The sequence below is a fragment of the Carassius carassius genome, chromosome 36 (genome assembly GCF_963082965.1).
Source record: "Carassius carassius chromosome 36, fCarCar2.1, whole genome shotgun sequence".
NCBI lineage: Eukaryota > Metazoa > Chordata > Actinopteri > Cypriniformes > Cyprinidae > Carassius > Carassius carassius.
The window spans coordinates 18802049-18825839 of record NC_081790.1 but is presented as its reverse complement, the minus strand read 5'-3'; the positions used below and the strand labels follow the sequence as shown (position 1 = coordinate 18825839).

At 36.2% G+C, this 23791-nt stretch overlaps 3 protein-coding genes across 6 annotated transcripts in view; 1 reads left to right on the top strand and 2 right to left on the bottom strand.

The window, feature by feature from the left end:
• The first annotated feature begins 1130 nt into the window (after window positions 1-1130).
• On the top strand, window positions 1131-4983 carry LOC132117377 (SLC35A4 upstream open reading frame protein-like). 2 transcript variants are annotated; one of them, XM_059526639.1, is made up of 3 exons: window positions 1131-1234; window positions 1660-1758; window positions 3468-4983. In XM_059526639.1, the coding sequence occupies exons 1-3, from the start codon at window positions 1223-1225 to the stop codon at window positions 3657-3659; spliced, it is 303 nt and encodes a 100-aa protein (XP_059382622.1). In that variant the 5' UTR covers window positions 1131-1222; the 3' UTR covers window positions 3660-4983. The 2 variants fall into 2 exon arrangements, with proteins under 2 accessions (XP_059382622.1, XP_059382623.1); XM_059526640.1 differs by lacking the exon at window positions 1131-1234 and adding an exon at window positions 1361-1384.
• Window positions 4984-8654: 3671 nt separating this feature from the next.
• On the bottom strand, window positions 8655-13095 carry LOC132116756 (small ribosomal subunit protein uS11). 2 transcript variants are annotated; one of them, XM_059525629.1, is made up of 5 exons: window positions 12970-13095; window positions 12174-12324; window positions 9055-9216; window positions 8859-8935; window positions 8655-8759 (listed from the first exon to the last, which is right to left on the bottom strand). In XM_059525629.1, the coding sequence occupies exons 2-5, from the start codon at window positions 12320-12322 to the stop codon at window positions 8692-8694; spliced, it is 456 nt and encodes a 151-aa protein (XP_059381612.1). In that variant the 5' UTR covers window positions 12323-12324; window positions 12970-13095; the 3' UTR covers window positions 8655-8691. The 2 variants fall into 2 exon arrangements, with proteins under 2 accessions (XP_059381612.1, XP_059381611.1); XM_059525628.1 differs by having other exon boundaries at window positions 12974-13058.
• A 3278-nt stretch (window positions 13096-16373) lies between these two features.
• Window positions 16374-23791, bottom strand: part of LOC132117376 (bifunctional heparan sulfate N-deacetylase/N-sulfotransferase 1-like) — a 97267-nt gene continuing 89849 nt past the window's right edge. For both annotated transcript variants that reach the window (XM_059526636.1, XM_059526637.1), the window contains exons 11-16: window positions 22726-22849; window positions 21446-21620; window positions 20083-20253; window positions 19883-19992; window positions 19317-19419; window positions 16374-17460 (exon numbers count right to left, since the gene is read on the bottom strand). In XM_059526636.1, coding sequence (XP_059382619.1) covers window positions 17341-17460; window positions 19317-19419; window positions 19883-19992; window positions 20083-20253; window positions 21446-21620; window positions 22726-22849 — 803 coding nt within the window. In that variant the 3' untranslated portion in view covers window positions 16374-17340. The remainder of the gene's footprint in view (window positions 17461-19316; window positions 19420-19882; window positions 19993-20082; window positions 20254-21445; window positions 21621-22725; window positions 22850-23791) is intronic.

The following is a 23791-nucleotide window of genomic DNA, read 5'->3' as shown; positions in this document are numbered from 1 at the left end:
ACAGAACACAGACATATATTATGCAAATTAAAACTTTTATTTTGGATGTTATTAATCGCGATTAATCATTTGGCAGCACTAAAAATAACACATTTTAATTTTAATTTTAAATAATTCAGTTTCCGCACCTGAGTAGGTGTGAACTTGCATAAACTGAGACACTTTTTTTTTGTCATTGAGATGACTGGGAAAACATTTCCTAATTACCCTGAATTACCTGCACCCTATAACCTAGTGATTCTCAAACTTGTCCTGCAGTATGCACAGCCCTACACATTTTGTACATCTCCCTCATCTTCCACATCTATCACAACTCATCAGCTCATTAGTGGAGACTGCAAGACCTGAAGCGGCTCAGATGTAGGGAGAAATACAAGATGTGCAATGCTGGGTTGGAGGTAATTCATGGAGAGGTTTGAAAACCACTGCTATTTGCGTAACAAGTACCTTTTTTAAGTATGCTAAAGTGCACGGATTTAATTTTCACAAGGGTTCCTATATAGTTAATAAGTGACTAGACATTAATGAGGGCCAAACATTTAAAAACAATTAACTGTGGAAGCAAATGATCCTTTTATGATGAAACATGGATACCTTGTATTTTGGACTCTAATTTCACCTTCAAATGAATTGCCGATCCTACAGATGCACATACTTTTGACACTCATAGATATAATATTGTATCATTTTCCAGAATAAATGACAAAGAAAATATTTTTGTCTCACTTGTTTGATTGGGTTCTCTGTCTTCTTTCAAGACTTGTGACAAAGTCTGATAATGTTTTGGGTCATATTTATGCAGAAATATAGAAAATTATTAAAAAGGTTCACAAACCTTCAAGCAGCACTGTAATATATTTTGAAAATATTTACATGTCTATATTTATATTCATATAATTTATATTATAAATAAATATATTTAATATACAAACATAATTTTTTTCTGAAATATATACATGCACGGGTGTGTATTTAAATATACCCTAATAAATCTACAAAGTACACATACATACATTATGTAAAGAAAACTTTTTTGGTTTGCGATTAATCGAGATTAAGGAATTGAAAGCACTAATTCCCATAGACAGTAAAATAAATTCCTGATTATTTAAAATCGTGAGATAGACACGTGTAATCAAACTTAGAGCGCGATCTAGAGCAGGCATGTTTTTTAGGTTGCTCAATCGAGCTCAGGATCTCTGATCATCCCACTCAAGCAAACATGGCGGACAAGGTTGGTGTGCCACGAACTTACCTAGAAGTTTCATACTGTTCTGTAATTTTAATACTGTTCTCGATTATTGTTTGGCTGTTTTGGATAGTATTTTCGGGCAGAGAGATCACGGAAAAAAGCTAAATCTAATGTTTCTTACGGTTTTAGATGGTCACATTGCTGCAAGTTCAACAGACAACAGTCAGTTAATGTTAAGTTACATGTATTTTCTCTGCCAAATATCTGTCTTTTATGTTAAAGACCTGTACTTCATCGTGTCCTTTAACAATACTTCGCTGAAACATGTTCGATAGATGGCGCCGAGTTAAAATGGCATTTCTGCTGGCACACCCGCGATGACTCACACTGCTGACAGTCCGTCAGCCAGCTAACATGAGGCGGTTTGTTTTTATGTTAGTTTCTCAATTTTTATATTTCTTAATCAGGATCCATTCAGGCAGCTGAAAGACCTATCTCTGCTCAAAGACCAGCTCGATAACATCCAGCGTCGGGTGGAGGATGAAGTCGGAGTTGGGGTCCCACAGGTAACGTACAGTAGGATCTTAGATTTTTGAACAATTGAAGTCGTACATCTAGCATGTTCATTAAAAGAGAGAGAGGAAAAAGAAAACACTGCTGTGAGAGTGCAACAAATGCTGAACTAGTTTCAGCAGCCTTGTTTCCATAAGTATTATTATTGAACTAAACATCTGTGAGGTGAATCACAACAGTACACACTTTGATTTGAAGCTAAAAAAGTATTTGAAAATCAGAAAATAAGACATACATGCAAAATTGTGTACTTAAAGGGATAGTTAACACAAAATATGAAATTTCTGCCATTAATTATTCACCCTCATGTCGTTTCAAACCCCTAAGACCTTCGTTCATCTTCGGAACACAAATGAATATATTTTTGATGGAATCTGAGAGCTCTCTGACCCTTCATAGACCACAACGATATTATCACAATCAACGCATGGAAATGTAGCAAGGACATCGGTAAAATGGTCCATGTGACATCAGGGGTTCAACCGTATTTTTACAAAGCTACGAGAATACTTTTTGTGTGCCAAGAAAACTAAAATAACAATTTATTCAGCAAATCCCCAAGTTACCGTCTTCCCCCATTTTGTAGAGTACCTCAGAATGTAATCTATATAATCCGCGTTGTTTACGTTCAGCAGACAGCTCATGCATGAATACATAAAAAGTTTTCCCGTAGCTTTGTAAAATTACAGTTGAACCCCTGATGTCATATCCTTGCTCTCTATGGAGGGTCAGAGAGCTCTCAGATTCCATTAAAAATATCTTAATTTTTGTTCTGAAGATGAACGAAGGTCTTACGGATTTGACTTTTCAGAACTTTAATGACTTAAATGAGCGGAAGAACTACAATAACAAAAGAAATAAAAACAATAGATATAACTAAAACTGTTGATTTTAAAGATGTTGATTATGAATATAGAACCAATATTTAATTTATTGCAAAATATGCTTATATATATATTTTGTAGTGCTTCATGGAAGCTGGGGGACATAAAAGAGTTATTTTGGTGCAAATTTCTTATTAGAATTTCTTTGTAGAATTATGGGTAATGTAGTCTATTACCATGCATTTCAATGTTTCAATGTTAAAAGCTGCATCCTTTTTTGTGTTCAATATTTACAAAATGTATATAATAAGCGAATACACCATGAATCAATTTTCCAAACTGTGTTTTTGGCTTATCCTGAATCACCACGGTACACCTATAATAAGTGTTTATATTTGGACTATTTTCGACTGGTTCGGGAAGGCACCGCTGCGGAGTAGCCCATTACCTGCGTGATTCATCATACACATAAACTGAGAGAAGTAGTTCCGGCTACAATGTTCTTCCGCAAGATGCATGCAGTTCTATTTATTGACCGCTAGAGCGGCAAAAGTTACAGACTGCAGCTTTAAAAAAAAATGAGTTGACATAATCTGGCCAGATGGTTTTAACACAAGCATATAAAATTGATTACCAACCTTGTGGGTCACAATAGGTTTATTTAAAGGGTTATGGGATCCCGTTAAAAAAACAGTTCTTCTATAGAGAAAGTGAATGGGATTTCACTGCTATAGAGCAGCTGTACTTTCTGATCTTTGCCTTCATTGAAAATTCAGTATTCAAAATTGTAAAAAGAGTCCATCTGATTATTTTGCCTTATGGAGTTCTGTGTTCAAGTTTCTCTCTCACACAGTTTTTTTCCCTCTTCCTCAATTTAGGGTGGAAGTGTGCTCAGTTCCCCCTTCCTGAAGGGCTTTTTGGCTGGGTATGTGGTGGCGAAGCTCCGCTCCTCTGCGGTCCTGGGAGTTCTTGTAGGAACCTGCACAGGCATCTATGCTGCTCAGAGCTATCAAGTGCCTAACGTTGAGCAGACTATAAAAAACTACTTCAGCTCATTTAAGAAGAGATAGAGGGAGCCAATAAAACAATTTCAGAAATGGTGCCTCATCCAGAAACATAAACGAACCTCAGCTGAGATCCACTCATCAGACCACATAGAATAACTGGATGTATTTAGATGATACTTTGGTTAGCAATTTTAGGCTTTGTTTCTATTTAAAGTGGGTTAGGTCGGTGCTGTTACAACAGCTTTTTTTGAAAGACACTATGCACCTAAATTCCTTAAAATGGTACAGATGTCCAAAGTGTTATTTATCAGTTCTTAATATGCTCAAAATGTCAATGTTCTGTCAGTTAAATGAATATTTTTTCCAATGCCTTTTTTTTAAATTGAGATTTGCACTAAACAGGTGAACAATCAGGCACAACACACTTTGTAAATAATGTCTGGCATTGATTCCTGTGCCTGTCAAGTGTCAGAGATCGCTGGACTTGAGTTGCTGAAGCCTTTTATGTAGTTGTCAGATAAATAAATGTTGCACTTTACCACACTCAACCACTTCTGCTTTTAATAAATATAATGGAAGTCAGCCTTTAGAAGTGAAATAGAAAACAGGAAGTAGTCCAATTTGAGGATGAAATCTGAGTATCATGCAGTTGTTGTTTTTTGCATGGAGTGGTGAGGTTTTAAAGTGTAATCCATATCATAATACATACTTTTTCTACATAAAAAGTTTTATCAAAAGAATAGTTTTGAAAAATAGAAATTCTTTCCTTTGCTTTATGTGAGTAAAGTTTTTCTTTGTCATGGCTTCTAATATCATTTCCATCATGTGTGATATATTTTTGTGCAAAGATTCTTTTACATTCATTGCATGTTTTTCATTGCATGGGGTTTTTGAAAATGTTGTATTTTAATGAATAAAACTTGGGTCTAGAAAATGTATGGTTAATAATTTTAATAGGAAAAATATAAGAGGAAAAATAAACAATTGTTGAAAGTACTGTGGATGAAAGTACTTTTTTTTAAAAAAAAGGTCTGTATGCTAACTAAGATAGTAGCCTACGCTACGATAGTGACCGATGACGAAATAGTACAAAGATGGAAATCAGGGCAGAGACAGATTCAGGTGTTCTGCAAGCATTTCGGCTTTAAAGTTACAGGAATCTGTATAAATCAGACACGGGGCACACAAGTAGTTAGTAATGAATTTTATTGTCCATCTTTGTTAGCTATCCTTTGTCCAATTTCAGCTATCCTTCTACATATTACTTCTCTTTCTTGATCCAATTTACAAAGGTTTGTTAAAAAAAGCAATTGCATCAAGTGAAAGTTTTTCATAAAAGGTAAACACTGCAGAATCTACTATAGTCTGTAATAATTACCAGTACAATTATTACAGAAAACATTTAATTTTATTTTCCATTATTGTGACAGCAAAATATCTTAATCGGCTGAAAAAAGCTCTTTACCCCAAACCAAGCCATTAAATGTGAAAGTAGAACTGTTAAAGATAGCAGAAAATGCTATTTATATTTGAACTTGCTCTTCGCTGCTCCTCTTCAGTGGCCATCTCTTCCCAACGGAGGCTCTGCAGAGAATGATTTATATTAGAGTTATGTATCATTTAACACCATTGGCTACATTTCAAATCTGAAACTGCTAAATGAAAACAAAACGCAAGTCAGGTGACTGCATTCATGAAGATGAATAAACCTTACTCTTAACTGGAAAATGGCAGTAAAATAAAATTATTATTTCATTGTTGATTAAGTTCCTTAAAGCAACTGTATGCATTTTTGTGTATTTTGCTAATTTGGAGACACCTAAAGGTACATGAGTGTAATTTGTAAGTCATATCTGCTGCATATTTTTATTTAATAACTTTTTTTTGCAGAATTTTCTACCTGCTCCCAGGGCAGATATTTGAGAAGTGTGGGAAAGAAACAGCAGCTGTTTGCTTTATTAGATATCAGTGTACCATAAGAATGCTTTTGAAACCGATATAAAAAAAAAAGTTACATAAAGTTGCTTTAAATTATGTGATACAATAAAAGGAAAGCTGGATTTATTTCTGAACATGTAGCATATTTGATCTTAATATAATTATTGTGAGTTTGTCATGTACGTTAGGGAATAAATCCGCTTCCATGTCCTTTTATAACACAGATATATTCAGTTCATACCAGAATTGAAGTCCTGACACTTAGTAGTGCCGTTGGTCAGGGAATCAGGCATCTCGATGCCGTTCTTGTCCACACACCAGCAAAACTCAGTCTTGTCCCAGCACTGCTCAGCCAGATAGTCTCCGTTCTCATCACACCTGGGGCGGAAAGATGGCAGAAGACTCTTGACCTCCCCAGAAGCCTCCTTCTGGCACTGGGTGAGCTCTGTGGGACAGAGCATACACATATGTGTGAGCAAAAAACATAAAACTGCTAAGAAATGATTTGATTCGAAACAGATCTTGATACCTGGTTTGGGATTTGAGGAAGAGGAATCCTGAAAAACAAGAGCATGATGACAAATGAATGAGATGAGAAAGCTGTAGATGGCAGGATTTATATTTTGTTTTATATCTAATTTGATATTTTCGTTTATGGCTTCCTGTTTTGATAGTCCTCATTTCGAAATAAAAACCATTTCGTTTTCCGACTCAATCCTGACATCAAGTGGCTGCCAGCCCACATTCAAGAAGAGGAGAGGAAATGAGATTTACCTTCTTCTCCTCGGGCTCTTCCTCGTATTTCAGAGCGAGGGAGCTCATGGGGAGATGCATTTGCAAGGGGGCACGCATTACTGCACAAAAAAGGGGAAGAAAGTCTGATTTATTATGCTTTCATTAGAGGACCCTTATGGGTTAAGGGTGATTTAAAAAGTAGTATGATGAGAAGGCCATAAAATAGATACTGGCTGACCAGACTTGCGGCTGATCTCCTGCAGGCGGTCGCTGCGTCTCTCCAGGGTGTTGAGCTGCTCCTTCTGGCCGTAGGCCATGTAGGCGGTGAAGGCCTGACCTGCGATTAGTATGCCGGCCAGCAGAGTCACTCCTGCCACCTTCAGGGCCTGATTGTTAGATCTGTTAGGAAACATAGACCAGTGCATTCAAATGATTGAAATGGTTGTGGCAAAAAAAAAAAACCAACAACAACAAAAACTAACAAATATTTTTTAAGTCATCTTTCAAAATTGTTACGTGTCCTAAAAGGGACAGAAAAGTCTTATATAGAATTTTGTTTTACATAAAAAATAGTTTAAAAAAAATAATAATATTATTATATAATATATATTTTAAATATTTTCTTTTTTAGTCAAATATTCTGAGCTCTTAAAAGCACTAGAAAATCGAATAGCGTGTCTGGTATTTTAATCTGTACTGAGTTATTAATCAGATATGTAAGATGACGTGTGATCATTTAAAATGTTAGAAAATGCGCAGTTTGCACAAACATTTCAGAACACATAACACATACAATGCATCATTTTCACTAAAATGTATTATAGTTTAGTTTGGTTTTTAAATGAAACACTGACAAGGATGACTAAATATATAGCGATATATTATAAAAGTCACATATTACAGTTTTTTTCTGCCTAATTATTGAAGAAATAACACAAAACAGCTCTTCACACTCAAACACTTTCCGTTTACCTCCATTTAACATATGCCAGTGGAGTAAATAAATAAGATTTATCTATAAAACTAATAAAAACTATGTTTGTTCACCTTCTCTGAGTTCCCATGTTGATTGAGGTCGTCTCACTTGGAGATCTGAGAAGTGGTCCGTCGCTTCCGTCGGTGGACATTTCTGCTCGATAGTCAGAAAAACCTCTCAAAATGTTGTTAGTTTGCTCCAGGGGTTTTTGTAACAGAGCACTAGTATGAAAATATGAGAACTGAGAGTCCAGCGGCGACACTCGGATGAAAGTGCCTGGAGTTTATTATTTCATTGGTTATGAAGGACTGCATCATCAGTTGTCAGACAAAAGTGAACTGGAATGAACTGTTTCCACGTAAAGCTAGTCATTAAAGTGTGCAAATTATTCAATGGTGTCGCTCGGTTTTGCCAGACTTGTTTTTTTAAAAATCTAAAATGCTTTTAAACAACACCTTTTGTAATATAAGATACTTATCCAATACAAACGCGTAACAAAGACAGTATTTACAAGCTCGAGCGGCCTGTTACCATGGTAAACTTTTTTGAAGGAATATTGAAATGTTTGAGGTTTATTTTTTATATATATATTTTTTTTATATTTAAGTTGAAATAGATGGCTTTTTTCCCTCAGTAAAAATAATAGACAGACTTTAACATGATTATTTCCCTAATCCTAAAATACATATTAAAGGAACAGTTCTCCCAAAAATGAAGACTCCGTCATCCGTTCTTCTCCGGTTTCACCAAACTTGTATTAATTTCGATGTTCACAAAAATAGATATTCTAAAAGAATATTGGTCACCAAACAGCTGATGGTAGCCACTGATGAGAATTACCATGGAACTCTGGCCGTTTGATTAAAAATGTTTTTGAAATATTATCGTGTTAAACAGAAGAAAGTCAAATGTAACATGAAGATGAGCAAACGACTGGATTTTTTTTTGGGCGAACTATCCCTATGAACTGCAATGCTTTCACTTTCAATTATCTTGCCCAACATAAAAAAATGCACCAAAAATGAAAACCGGCTCTTCAAATTCTAGTTTATAGACCTTAAATGAGACAAAAGTCACCCGATATAAGATCTTTTTACAATACTTCAAATATAGTTTAAGCCATTTTTATTTTAAAATCTACACAGCTAGTCAATAATTATTTAGAAGTGTGACGTCAGTGTCTGCGCAGGGTGAAATACTTGGAGGAAATTATTCTGGTAAAATCTGAATGAGGATGTTTTCTTGGTATTCCCCTAGCATTCTTTCATTTGGTTTTAAAATAAACAAACACATCAGATAATCAAACCGGTCATACAGTAATCAGCTTAAAGGCTGCCGAACAGCTGAGATTCGAAGCTTTTGGCACGGCTATCATGAGAAATCATTGCAATGAAGACAGGATGCAAAAGTATAATTTGACGTTTTATTCTGAAAAGATCCAATAGTTTACAGACGACGTCCACGGCGACCTCCCTTTCTGCGGGTGCTGTCCGATGGAATGGGGGTGACGTCCTCTGTAGGAGAAAATGAAAGTAAATGAGACTTCCTCAAAAACAAGATTACCCTGAACAGACGTTAGGCATCATTAGATGGCAGTGCTAGCGCTAACATACCGATACGGCCAATCTTCATGCCGGAACGAGCCAGAGCCCTGAGGGCGGACTGTGCCCCTGGTCCAGGTGTCTTGGTTCTTAAGAGAGGGGTGGGTGGAAGAGCAAGTAAATCATGATGCAAGCTCATAAGTTCTTCTCATAAACGTGATATTAGAGCTGTAGTCTGTAAATGTGTTGTGCATTCAGGGCCTCGCACCTGTTTCCACCAGTGGCCCTCAGCTTGATGTGCAGAGCGGTGATCCCCAGCTCCTTGCACCTCTGAGCCACGTCCTGAGCCGCCAACATAGCAGCATAAGGAGAAGACTCGTCTCTGTCGGCCTTCACCTTCATCCCACCAGTAACACGGCAGATCGTTTCTCTGGAGATCAGGAGCAAGGAAAACTCAAGTCAGAAGATAATCACCTTCCGAATGGTAAATGGCATACATCACCTGGAAAATGTTTTTTTTTTATGAAACTGAAAACGCATTTAAGAAAATCATGGGTACTATTTACAATTAAATTACTCTAAGATATAAAACTGCCAAAACATATTGCATGCTATGTAGCAGTTCTTCACAAACTAAAAATTTGGGTGTTGACAGGTTGTTTTTTTTTCTTTCCAAAATTAAATGTTAAAATGTGGCAACTACAAGTTATGCGTCTCATATGCAAACGTTGTTGACGTAAAACCCTGATATGATGCATCTAACAGTCACATTCAAATAGAAAACCACAGAGAAGGGATAGGAATGATTAGTCAATGTAGTTCAACAGTAGGTCCAGAAGTAAAAATCCCATTTATTTTTTCCATGGGGGGCGGGGGGGTCAAATGTTTAACAGTGGAACTCCTGGAGATCCATTCAATCAAAGAATCCCGACTAGCAAATCATGCAAAATCATTTCAGAACTCATCCACACCCTTGAAATACTATTAAGGACAATCTCCCTATGCTCCCAAAACTAAATTTGTGTGTGTGTAGGGCTGGGCGATATATCGAATATTAGCGATAGTATCGGAATAAATTTGATGACGATGTACAATTTGAATATATCGGGAATATCGAATATTTCAAATTCAAGCATACTTTCCCAAAAGAATGCGCCGAATGTCCAAAAAAGGAACCTGTAACTGCTGACTGCTCTACGCCCCTCTACTACGAGAGCTGTAATGATAGCGGTTGCCAGATAACAAGAGTTTAAATCTCCGAATTAGAGCTCCACTGTTACAAGGATACATTTTCTGCCCGGTGTTTGCTTATTTTAAGCAATCTGGCAACCATGCGCACATGCTCACTCCTCATTGCGGAAGAGCCGCCGACGAAAATCTGAAAACACTAACAAGCTGGAATTGAGCGATCTAATGAAAGCGTCGTTCAGCCGGTCTGTGTTCTGTCGTGAGATCTCAACTGTATTGTTTGCATTTGTGATCGCAAAATAAATGCACTTACTCGACCGCTGATGTTTGAATAGAGAAACATAGGCTATGGCCATTTGGAATTACTATTGGGGAATTTCACTGATATGTTTACCAGTTTCCATAATATAGACAGAGAGAATGCAAAAGTCTTTGGTATTCATTTATATATATTTATATAAGAAATAGCTATGTGCTTCAGCAACTAGCTCCCCATCTAAGAGGGTTTTTAGTGTCAGTAGGAACATAGTTTCATGCCACAGAGCTTCTCTTAAAACCGTAGACAGTTGACAGACTTGTGTTTTTAGCTTAAAAACGTGTTAAAAAAATTAAAATAAAATACTTATCCCAGTTGCATAGTTTAAATTGTTAATTGCATGCACTAAAAAGTTGACAGAATGCACTTTCTGTAACTGTTACTTAATTTGCACTGCTTCACTGCTTTTACATATAGGCCTACATGTATTAATTTAATAAAAAGCAGTAAGTGATCTCTTGGTCTAGATTTTTTAACTGCTTAAATTAGCTTTTTAATCTAAATAGTTTTTTTTTTTAATGGGCAAAAGAAAATCATGTTTTATTTTGTATTATTTAAATGCAAACATATCGAGATATATATCGAATATCCTAAACATTTTGACAATATCGAGATATCATTTTTTTTTATATATCGCCCAGCCCTATGTGTGTGTGTTTGTGTATGTATGTAATTGTATCATTTGCACTACTTAAAGGGACGCGAGGTGTTTACAGCTTACAAGTGTACATTCTTACACCTCTGTCTTTTCATTTGATTTTCAAATACTTTTATGATCCAAATCAATATTTTTGTTATGTTGTGAATCACCTCACAACTGGCTGGTTTTTGTTCATGGACTATAAGTCCTAAAAGATTACGTTTTAAAAATCTTTATGGGAAAACAGTCCAATGAAAGAGATGGCTACACTCTAACAACTTACATTTTAGTTTGGGCATCACACAAAGCTAATCGCAAAGCTTATGATAAAGTACAAACTCTTTTTTTTGGTGAAAATGAAAACCACAGGTTTGGAATAGACAAGTGAAGTGCACATTTAGAGCAATACAGAATTAAAGGGTCAGTTCACCCAAAAATGGAGATCACAGTTTAAGATATTTTAGATTTAGCCGAGAGCTCTCAGTCCCTCCATTGAAGCTGTGTGTACGGTCTAGCTACTGTCCATGTCCAGAAAGGTAAGAAAAACATCATTAAAGTAGTCCATGTGACATCAGAGGGTCAGTTAGAATTTGTTTAAGCATCAAAAATACATTTTCGTTCAAAAATAAAAAAAATGACGACTTTCAGCATTGTCTTCTCTTCCGGGTCTATTGTGAGCGAGTTCACGACGCTGCTGACATATGACACTGTTGACGTGTTTTCTGGTGCGCCCAATAACAAAGACAACACATCAGCATCGTCACTGTAGTGTTGTGAACGCACTCGCAACAGACACGGAAGAGAAGACAATGCTGAATAGTCATCTTTTTTTTTTTTTTTTACATTTTTGAACCAAAATGTATTTTTGATGCTTCAACAAATTCTAACTGACCCTCTGATGTCACATGGACTACTTTGATGTTTTTCTTACCTTTCTGGACATGGACAGTATACCGTACGTATATTTTCAATGGAGGATCAGAAAGCTCTTGGACTAAATCTAAAATATCTTAAACTGTGTTCTGAAGATGAACGGAGGTCTTAAGGGTTTGGAACGACATGAGGATGAGTTATTAATGACATTTTTTCGGTGAACTAACCCTTTAAGGCAAAATTTGAGTTGAAATCACTGTGGTATCTGACACTTCACTGTGCAGATTAAAAACCTAATTTCATTTGTTTTGCTGGTATTTGTGCTTTTCATGTGCATAGAGGTATTTCTCCATGCTCTTGCGGTACTTACTTGCCGGAGAGGTCAGTGACGTGGACGAAGGTGTCATTGAAGGATGCGAAGATGTGACAGACTCCAAACACATTCTCTCCTTCTGCAACCTGGGGTCCCAGGCTGATGACCTGCTCTTCCTTCTTTTCCTTACCCTTGCGAGGTGCCATTGCTGAAAAACAACAATTAACAGTTGGGTCAACATCACATGAAAATCATCAAGGGACTAATGATTATTAACTCCGTGTTCTGAGACTTTAACTTCTTGATAAAATGCTCTTTTTGACCATTTGACTGAAAATAGGACTCGCATCTTCTAGCAAACATGCTGGAGTGCAACCAAGCGTTTAAACCAAGATAGTTATAAGCTACAGACATAATTCAGTTAACGTAATTCAGTGTGAACTGCTGACAAACAACTTAATGAAATACCAGGTCATCTAGAAAAGTCCTAATTTTCCTCGACATTATTCTTTTGGATGCCAAATGGGGGCTTATAAAGCTACATTGTTATTAGCTCAAGTCGACTCATGAAACGTTGAAGATATTTTTAGCCAAGACTTGCACGAGAACTTGAGCACATTTCTCACAAACTGAATACAAGTAACTATAGCGGATCATGCAGCTGCGCTCACGAGAGCCCCGCTACAGCAACACTGGACATCCGACTAAAATACCGCACTTATCACCATTTCTGGGATTAATATCACGTTCTTTTGGTGCGTGAAGTGTTGTGGAACGTTACCGAGGTTCACTTTTATACGTAACAATCTGAATGAAGGTAGGATTTTAGTGGATTGAAACTATAAAGCCTTACCTACGTGTGTATCTGATCGAGGCCGAAACAGGAAAGGAAGGTGAAATCGCTTCCGGGTTGTGATTCAGCTTCCACGAACGGAAGTGATAGTGTGTGTTTGTGTGTACAATAAAAGTCCCCTGAGCCTGTATGCTATATTTCTTTCTTTCCTACTTTAAAAAAAACAAATACAATCTCTGTATTTAATATGTACGCTGTTTTTCTATCTATCTATCTATCTATCTATCTATCTATCTATCTATCTATCTATCTATCTATCTATCTATCTATCTATCTATCTATCTATCTATCTATCTATCCATCTTTTTTTTCTTAGTTGTGTCCGGTGAAATTTTGTAATGTATTTTCTACTGTGACAAATACTTAAAACAGTTTCTACACGCAACATCGCAGATAAAAAAACATGCTTTATTAAACCTGTGATTAATAATAATTATAAAACATGCAATAAGAACAAATATTTCAATCTTTAGTTAATGCTCTTGCATTTACTGTGGCATTCCTACTATACATTTATTTGTATTGTACGTTTGTGTGTAAAACGTAAGTTGTTTGTTAATATTTTTCGTGTGATTTTGTTAAAGGGTAATAGAAATACTGTATGCCAGCAGCAAGACAGATTTTGGTTTCCTTAAATAATGTTGCAAAGGGAACAAGTATATATCATACATTATGCTGTTTTTGAAACGCGATTCTCGGATCAAGATTGTACGCCAAGTAACAACAACTGAAAGATTTCAATATCCCCAGGCTACGTTATGTTCTAGGTCAACAACAAGAGACTTCTTCAAAATGACAAATGTCTTTTAGGACAGTGTATGCATCTAGATTGCATGTTCACCTAGTAAAACAACCCACACAGACCATATATACTGTGGCTATACTAAGAGTGTTCAGCCATCCAAATGTAAATGAACAGTCTGTGGTTAATGTAGCGGCTCATTGGCAGTGTCAGAATGATGGAGTGTACAGCTCTGGCCAATATGCACTCTGTTTTGCTGAGTGTGTGATGTGGATGCAAGCCATGCTCACAGATGCCCTGCCGCTGACAGATTGAGATGCAGCTGTAGTTTATGTTTGTTATAAAAAATCAAACCAGCCAGTGACACTCCAGTGTTTCATGGGACAAGGATCAGCCGTAAGGCTGCTAATCCGTATGTAAATATGCTTCTTTTAAGAATGCATTCATATAAAGGTGGCCAAAGCCACAGAATTTGTTTAAAATATATAATCATTGCTGTAATTGTTATTTGATCTGTACTCAAATCTGTCCCTTTTTATAGTGGTCCCCTTATTAACAAAAGCTATTCTTTAATGTTAAATACGTTTTTTTTTTTTTGGAACATCTTTGTGAAATAATAATAGTAACAATATTGAAATACAATATTTTTTAAACTCGAAAAACAATTATATGATAAGTTTATGTCGATGCCTGTTAATTTCATGCATCTCCATAAACATTAAAAGCAAACAACCTATCATATAAATTACAGGGTTAAATATTTATCACCTTAAATGTGTCTTGAGCATCTTATGAAAAGTGTCAAGATTCACAATATTTAAATTTAACTAGTATTACTATAAAAATATGTTTTTTACACTGCAATGTCTAAACCATCAGAGTAAAAAATTTTTTTTCAAATATTAAATGCCATGTGTATATATGTATACATAAGATACATACTTGTGTGTATTATGTACTCATTGAAATAATACATGTGTATTTAATAAAGACAAAAAAATAAATAAAAAGACAGTGGTTTCTTTATTTGCAAATTAATCACAAAAATATTGGCTACTAACAATAAAAAATATTAACAACGGTAGGTTTATTTGTACAGTTCAGATGATTATTACCTTACAGTTATTTTATTCCATCTATTCATACCCTTCATTATGATACAGAAAGCACAATATTGGCAGTGTGAAAGTCATGGGGACTCTCTGCATGTCTGTGTGAGTGTGGTTGATGTCTACAATAAAATTCATAACTAGTTCATTCATATTTTATAACCTCTCTCTGTTCCATTCACTCAAAATAAATGGGCTCTGTACACTCCGACACATATTATTTAAACATAATTTTGTGCTTCGTGCAAAACCTCCCATTTTACCAGGAAACATAATATTGCATTATTAGATGTCAGTTGTGGGCTTGGAAGCAGAAATACTAAATGATAATAACAATAAAAAAAAAAAAAAGGTTACACATGTGATTATGACGAATCCGAGAGCAGCATGTAAGGTGCAGGGTTCTGTACCGCACACAATTGTAAACTACTTACATTTTAACCAAAACCAAGTAAAACTCTGTAAAAGTTACTGGTAATACAAAATGCTCTGTGGACTGGTGCACATATCTGGGTGTGAAGTGATATCCTTGCACACGAGATATGCATTGTATGCTTTTCCACTCCTCAGTCAACAACACAAACATTGTGCTTCTCAAGCATTACACTTTGAGGTCAATGAAGAAAATTAAGGGTTGTACAAATAAAATCTGTATTATAGAAAATAAACGCTCTGAGAAAGTCAGTTCTCCATCTGTAATATTGTCAGACCCCTTCCCAAGTGTCCATTCTAAAGCCGGGAATATCAGGGGTGATTAATCATCAAACATAGTTCAATTTGTACTTTTTGGTGCCTTTTTTTCTCCCAGAACTAACAAGTGTTATGAAAACGCTTGACCAAAGGATGACTTTGAATTGACAGACTTGAATTGAAATGCCAAATGACTGTAAGCGCACAGCTGTTAGAGGAGACTGATACATGCTGCATGAAGTGAGTCTGCTGTAATTGTGCATGGAAGTACGGAAGAAAGTGCACAGAAACCTTTCAAAGATGGATGAAAAACAGAAGGGATAGAAATTAAATCCAATTATTTTTATGTTATACATAAAATGAGATTTGGGTTTGTTTCATGACTTCTCATTTCAGCAGCAAGAGAAATTAAATCCATTAGCGCAGTGGTTTAATTCAGCCCCAGCGACTGGGTTAAGGGGCTTTGTGGAAATTCTGTGGATCGCCCTGCCTGCCACTGAAAAGGCATTGTGTCTATTATATAGCATCCTTGCTTACATTCATGGGTGTAATTCATATGGTTTAGTAGCAGTCAACGGTTCCCACAGAACACAAGTCATATGAAATGGCCTTTTAAAATGGTCTCTTGGCAGAGACAATACATTCCTGGACACATTCTGAAGACAACCCTGAATGCAAAGTGATAAGATATTGTGATATGCTAAAAAAAAAAATCACATAAAAACTTAAAAAGGGTAAAACATTCAATAAAACAAGATAAAAAAGGTGATAAAAGGATTATTGGCGGACAGGTTTTACGGATCGCTATTAAAACTACAAAACCCTTACTTAACACTCCAGTGAAATCTGTGATATAATGTCCAGTTCTCGACATTCATCATTCAAATTAAGATCAAATAGATCAGCCCCTAAGGCCTGTCAAAACACATCAGTTTGGATACTTTAGTGAATTTAACCGTAATTGGCTTGATTAAGTTGCATTAAGGCAGTTACTACACATATAACGGGCCAAAAACATACCCAGCTTTTTTTACAGTTTCATATTTACAGTCACATTGATTATGGATGTAGCTTATCTGTGTTTTAGTACCACAATTTATCACACATTATTAAGCTGTCCTGTGGATTCGCAACTAATAGCCATAAATACATCGTAATGAAAATTCACCTTTAAATGTCACATTTTAAGCCCAGAGGGTGCATCTGTAACGAATGGGCTTAATATCCTATGAAATAAAAAAAAGTTTGAAACAGAAATATGAAACTACAAGGTGAACAGCCTTGTGTTGTGGAAAACAACACATGAAATGAATGTTAAAATAATATTTAACCAAGAAAACAAAGAAAGTCTGACTTTAAGGTACCAACCACTCTGGCACTTATTTATCTGTTGCAGACTTGTGTATGTCCTACAGCTCAAATAAATATGTGCCCTCCATTCCCATATATGTCCATTTGTTCTGACATTATGTCTTCCTGGTACTTCAACACACCAGACAAGTAGAATGTTTTTTGGAAGCCTCCCGTTGTGATCCCATGTTAGAGCCAAGGATTGTAGTGGGTGTACCCCAGGGCTATGTCCTGGGCACATCACTGTTCTCCAAAACGGAACAGAGCCACTAGCGCACCTAAGGGCATCTTTCTCTACCTCTTTGTCATGTCCTCTAGAAGCTCAGTTCTCCGAACTGAAGGTCCACAAAGCCGCTGGAGGAGACTTGACCAACAACTGTGGCCGGCGGCTTACAGGGGTGGACAAGAGGGCGAGTCCCCTCAAGAGCAGAAGGAGGGGTGTCCGAGTCTGACCAGTGTGTCCCCACCCCCCTCTTCAGGTTACCTGCTGTGAAGCAACTCCTCCCTAAGCCAGCTAGGCAGCGGCTGGCCCATTTTGTACAGCAGCTTGGAGAGCTCAATGTTGTGCTCATGGTAATACTCTCTCAGGAAGGTCCGGGACTGTGGAGGAAGAGGATGGAGTCAGTTTTTCTGCAAATATGAAATGCACAATATGTAAAGTCATGCTCAAGCTATATGGGGCATTATTAAGTTTTTATTTTTACATTTAGATTAGACTGGATTTTTAAAAACACTTTAACAAATTTAAATCCAATTTAATAAAACAGTTAAATCTTTAGCAAATTAAGAAAATATCATAATATTTTTTTCATTCTGTACATTATAATGTTGCGATATTCAAATTCATTAGTAGGATTTAATCCGTTAAGCAATTTATTTTCATTTTATTCAGTTTATCATTTTATTTTATTCAATATAAGCAATAACCTGAAAATCATTAGAGACATACATCCATACATCCATATACACACACACACACACACACACACACACACACACACACACACACACACACACACACACACACACACACACACACACACACACACACACACACACCATTACATCTTCATTCCTTTTAACATCATCAGCATCACTCATCTACTTTTAAAATGGTTAGAAAAAGCCATGCTAAAAAGCTAAATATTTTTGACTGGATATTAGAGCAAACACCTCCGGGCTAGAAAAGGTCATGAACCTTTAGCCACTGCTGTGACTGTGAGTGTTAAATGACAGTGTCCCCCTCTGTGTACAGCTCTTTCTCTGAGGAGTGCTGCCACTGCCACTGCGTCTGCAAAGCCACGACACATCAGCCTGTTCTTTCACCCCTCATTAACTCTGATGTGTCTGCCAAGAAGCCTCAAGGTAACATCAAGGTCCTCAGCATCCAACTGAGCCTCTCTTTATCATAGTCTGTTAAAAGATCTGACTGAAGTTGTGCCCTTGTAGAAAATACACCAGACTGAATGTCCCTGAATTAACAAGAATTTAGCAAAAAATAGGCTATTTATATATCTCTGGGATAAAAAAAACAAAAAAAACAAAAAAAACAAAAACAATTGCTGTATAAATGCATTAGTTCTAACGCCAGCACGGTGCACGAGTGAGTGTGATCATCCCTTTCTCTTTTATTACTAGCTTTAATGCAAAATAAACATGAATGATCATCTCACCCCTCACGTAATCGCTCAATTAGTTTTTAAACCGTGAAAAGACGTCATAAACATTTCACGTAGCATTTGTTTACATCCTCAGGCAAGTCATCAGTGTCTAGAGCTCGTATTTGCAAGAGAAATTAACTTCTAAAATCTACTGAAGAGCATTTTGTGAAATATCAAGACTATACTTTATTATATGTACTTTATCTGCTAGTGATGTCTTATTTATGTGTAAATAAATATACATTTTTATGATAGAAATAATTGTTTAATTCAGCAAGGGCACATTAATTTGACCAAAGACACAGTAAAGACATTTACACTCTTACATAATTCTATTTCAAATAAATGTGTTTATCAAATACATGTGGAACTGTTTTTCACACTGGTAATAAGAAATGTTTTATCATATTAGTATGATTTCTCATAGATCATGTGACACTGAAGACTGGAGTAATAGCTGCCATCACATGAAATTCTCACAAAATATATATATATTGTTTTGTATCTGTAAAAAAAAAAATGAGAGTAATGATGAGCATTAGAAACCGCATTAGAAAAAAATGAGACCAGAATTTTGAATGGTATTGTATTGCAAAAAATCTGATTCTAAGATGATTTTATGCAGTTTTTACTACTTAGATTATGAAAACTGAAGAGATTTGAGTCAAATATACCAAAAATGTCTGAACAAGCTTCCTTTTCCCCTTTCAACATCCGTTTTAATGCCAAACAACCCCCAAAAGACAGGAATGTTTTTAACTGAACCAGGAATATGAACCAGAATCATAATCTCACATCAACGTCCATGTCAGGATATCTCCTCCCTTTACTCTTGCCCAGGCATTTGGTCTTCCCTCCATCTAGCACCTGGCACCAGAAACCCTTCTTCGGATCGAACCTGCAGCAGGAAGGAAGGGACAAAATGAAGGACAGGCAGCAAAAACAGGGCAATGTTTCAACATCTGCCTAATTGTAAGGGAACATAACAAACAGATGGTGCACAGCAAGGCCTCCTGGGAGGCTATACAGGGCAAACCACCTTCATTGTCTAGTGGGAGATGTGGCTGACAGATGTTACTGCTTATGAGATTATGTGGTACAGCATGAGACAGAGAATGAGACAGATCGAGAGACAAGTGGAAGGGCTTGACTAAAGTGAAAGAGTTTTCACTAGGTGGAAGAGAAGGCAAAGAATTAACAAGCACTCTTGTGTACCTGTCAGACGAGGAGACTACTGTGAAACACTTCAAAGCAGCTCTAAACCATACACTCCAGGTGCTCAATAATGTATCGCATATTAATGAATTTTATTTGTCAATCAAAAAAGAGAAATGAGGAACTTTTGGGGACAAGCTTCTTACGCAAGAATCTTGTGGTAGTTGAGCGTGTTTGTCAGGCCTAGAAACTTCTGGATTTTGTCCATCACTGAAGCTGGTTCAGTCCTCAGCAATTGTCCATCCAGGACCAGGATCTGAAAAGAAACAAAGCGGTTAACTTAAATCATAGAAACATCCTCAACTGCACAGCGCATCTATGGACACGCATGAACTCCGCTCAATACCTGACTGGAGTGATAGTGTGTGAGCCAGCGCTGTAGGTGTGTGGCGTAAAGTCCGGGCACTAGACAACGGCTCTGCAGGACCCTCAGTTTGATGGGCGCATCCCACCCAGCAGTGATGACATCATGGAATGTGTATTTCTGAGCCACAGGATCATCGTGAGCCCTTTGGTGCTGGAAAACAGACAATTTATATTTACAATTTCGTGATAAAATACAGTGTTGTGAAAAAAGTAAGTAAACCCCATGAAGTGCATTTTATTTCAGGGTAGAGTACTCGGATAGAGTTTTCCTGTGATGGGGTAAGCAGAGGCAAGAAGAGTTTATGTTGAATTAAATGCTACATACAGATAATTGTGTAACTAACATACCAAAAAAAAAAAAAAAAAAAAAAGATTTAATGTATTTATTTTTATGTATCTTATGCATTTTTTAATTATATGTGGGACTCTGATATACACAAAAACCTGAAATACACCAGGACTCATATAAAAGATAAAATACAAAACTCTACAATATAAAACCATAAAAGTACATTTAAATTATTCATTAAAAGTTAGATCATATTCAATGACAAAAATGTAAGGTTTTCATAGCTTGAAATTGTGAGTCCACAGAATGCACAATAGGTGCTGTGTTTTTAAATTTAAACAAGCAGTGCTCATATTTAAATCACAAACTTTTGAAGCATAATAATCACATGATTAATAAGGTACATAATATATGTTCGTACCAAGACATTTAAGACATGGCCTCAAATTACGACATTTTAAGCCTTTTTAAGGACACAAAGAGGCCATGTATTTAGTTTTTCTGTATTAGAACGTACAGATTATACATTTTTACAGATGTTAATAGATAAAAGGCAGTATATTAAGATGAACACATAACCTGTCATTGGAAACATGCAAGCAGACCCACAAAAAATGTTCCAGAAAAAATAAACTGTTTTAGAAGTCAAAGTCAAGATCTCAATTTAACTGAAATGCTATGAGGGACATGAAGTGGGCCATACATGATACAAATCACTCCAAATTCACACAAGTACATAATACAATTCTGCATGAAGGAATGAGCATCATTTCTTTATAATTTGCATAAGCTGCTAAATGCATGGGTGTACATAATTTTTATACCATTTTCTTCCATCCATACAATCCAAATATAGTTACAGTATCGAAATGTCCACATTTAAAAAGGGCATCATTTTTTTTTTGTCAGACCCAGCACAACAATGCTGTTTACAATTCCTTCCGAATTACATATTTTTCTCATTTGCAGATCTAATCTTCTGTCCAGAGCAGGCATCATGGCCTTGACTGACCCTGGATGTGATTGGATGACACATGAGCAGATAGATACTGACCTGATACCAGGAATAGGCTCTGTCAGCCGGGTTGATAAGAATGGTGATGATTTTGGCTTTGGGCAAAAGAGCAGCTGCTCGCCGGGCCGCGACCTCAGAGTCGAAGTAGTTGGCACTTTTCTCAAAGTAGAAATCTGAGCTAGTGTTGGAGGGTAGAGGGAAATACTCCATGTACCTAGCATTTAAAAAAGCCAAACGATTAGCATTTCATTAAATTTGGTCCACACTTTTGAGAGAAAACAGATGGTGTATTAAAAAAAATACAAAATCAATAAAAATGCATGTTTAACTATTGTTGCGCCATTGTTTATCTCTGCTTTTTTTTTTTTTTTTTTTTGAGAACAAACTGCCAGATGAACCATCAACCTCCGCAATTTTTTCCGCAAACTGATTAAAGACAAAATGAAAGGCAGGAAGAGAGAAAAGCGGTTGATGATGTGCATCAGACACCTGCTTTCTATTAGTTACATTTCAGACTACTGGGTGATGGAAAGAAAGAGCTGGTGGTGAAGGCAGTGCTGTGTTTTGAAATGACCCATAATGCTTTCCTCTCATGGGAACATTAGCCTCCATGTCTCTTTATACTCCTAACTTCAAAGCATGCCAGATTTTCACAATCACAGTAGTTCACAAGAGCTATCGACTGTAAAGAACCCATGAAATCATGCGGTTTTCTTGCCCATGTTGAGGTACTCCCTATGGAAACAGGAAGTTGGGATGCATCAGAAATGGGTTTTTTAGGGGGAAAGGACATTCTCATTCTAGAGAGCAGTTTTAGATACATCCCATGAGTGAAAGATGACTCAGTATTTTAAATCAGTAATTTAGATGATAATTTTTAGGTCAAGGCCTGTTAACGCCAAGAATGATAACTGTAACGATATCTATATTGGCTTCCAAATCAATGCATAAAAACTTTCTGTTCATTAAATGAACGTGCCACAATTTTGATGTCTGCCACTTTAAATGCTGATGTTTTCATCAGCTGGAAGAAAATGTTCTGAAATGACTGCAGCAATATTGTTTCTCTGTCACATTATCAATATACTTGTGTTGTGGTTTTCATTACTCTCACAAAATTGAAAAATTGTCCTGGGTATGAATGGATTTTCAATCTGCTAAATGTTTTAGGTGTACACTAGCATACAGACGACCTCAAAACTAACATATATGGACTAAACGACAAAGCAATTTTTTTTATTTTATGGGGTCAACCAAATCATGCATGATTTCAAAGAGACTGCAACCTATGAAGTTCCTTTCACAATATCACCACATACCAGTCAATTCCTCTGTGGTAGTTTCGGCCGTTGAAGAACTGGATTTCTTCAAAGGTCTCCTTGCTGGGGTAGTTACTGGTCAAATCAGGATGCATGCCCAGAAACAGATAGAGAGCAGTAGTTCCTGAATAAACACAAGACAGCATATGTTTCCGATTTAATTTTTAACAAAAATCCCTTAAATATAATAACAATAATAATAAAACTATTTCATCAGTAGTCTCAGACTTCTTAACCCCATTGTGACTCCTAAAATTCTGCTATTGAGCTATAGAAGTTAATATATGTTTGTACAGTATGTAGTATAAAACCGGATTTAATTTGAGCCAACGAAAAAGTTTCAGTGAAAGTTTACTGAAACGATGATGCTAGCTAATATACAAGTCTGGGAAGTGAAGTAATAACAGTGCAAAAAAGAAAAAGAAAGAAATATATAAATGTTGGTCTCAGGCCCAGCCCCCTAATCTAACTTTTATTGAGATTAACACAGCCATTTTCCTCCCCACTCTTAGAGTGGGCTATTGCTCCCTGAAGACATCTTTAGAAGTTTAATTAGTCAACGCTGTAAAACTGAATTCAAATGTACTGAGGCGCAGCCAGGGTTGCAGTAGAAAGCCTGCATACATCTATGAGCCTGAGTCTGTAAGGAAATAAAACCCCACCAATGCTGTTGGATGATGAAAGAAAAAAAAAAAAAATGAAAAAAAAAAAATTAACACACACACCTGTCGCAAGTCAATCACAGCACTAATCCACCCCATAACTGAATAAAACATTTAGAAATAAAAATACACATAGCTGATTATTGTAGCTGATTATTAGATTAACTGAGATGAGCCAATGATTCCGTTCCTTGCTTTGTTTATGAATAAATCAGCAGTTTAAACATTTGAATGAATGACTCACTCATTAGAACAGCGACTTGCCACAACAAACAAGTGGTTTTAGTTTCATATTTGAAGTATATTTCATTTATTTATTTTCATATATATATATATATAGAAATTTCACTATTCAGTTAATTTTTTTCTTAAAAGCAACTAATGCTTATTTAAAACCCTGTTTT

Coding starts and splice junctions, on each gene's coding strand:
- LOC132117377 (XM_059526639.1), top strand. Junction 1,759..3,467: donor TCGGAGTTGGGGTCCCACAG/GTAACGTACAGT, acceptor TCCTCAATTTAG/GGTGGAAGTGTGCTCAGTTC.
- LOC132116756 (XM_059525629.1), bottom strand. CDS start 12,322: ATGGCACCTCGCAAGGGTAAGGAAAAGAAGGAAGAGCAGGTCATCAGC. Junction 8,936..9,054: donor AGGGCCACTGGTGGAAACAG/GTGCGAGGCCCT, acceptor CCCTCTCTTAAG/AACCAAGACACCTGGACCAG. Junction 8,760..8,858: donor CATGAAGATTGGCCGTATCG/GTATGTTAGCGC, acceptor TTTCTCCTACAG/AGGACGTCACCCCCATTCCA.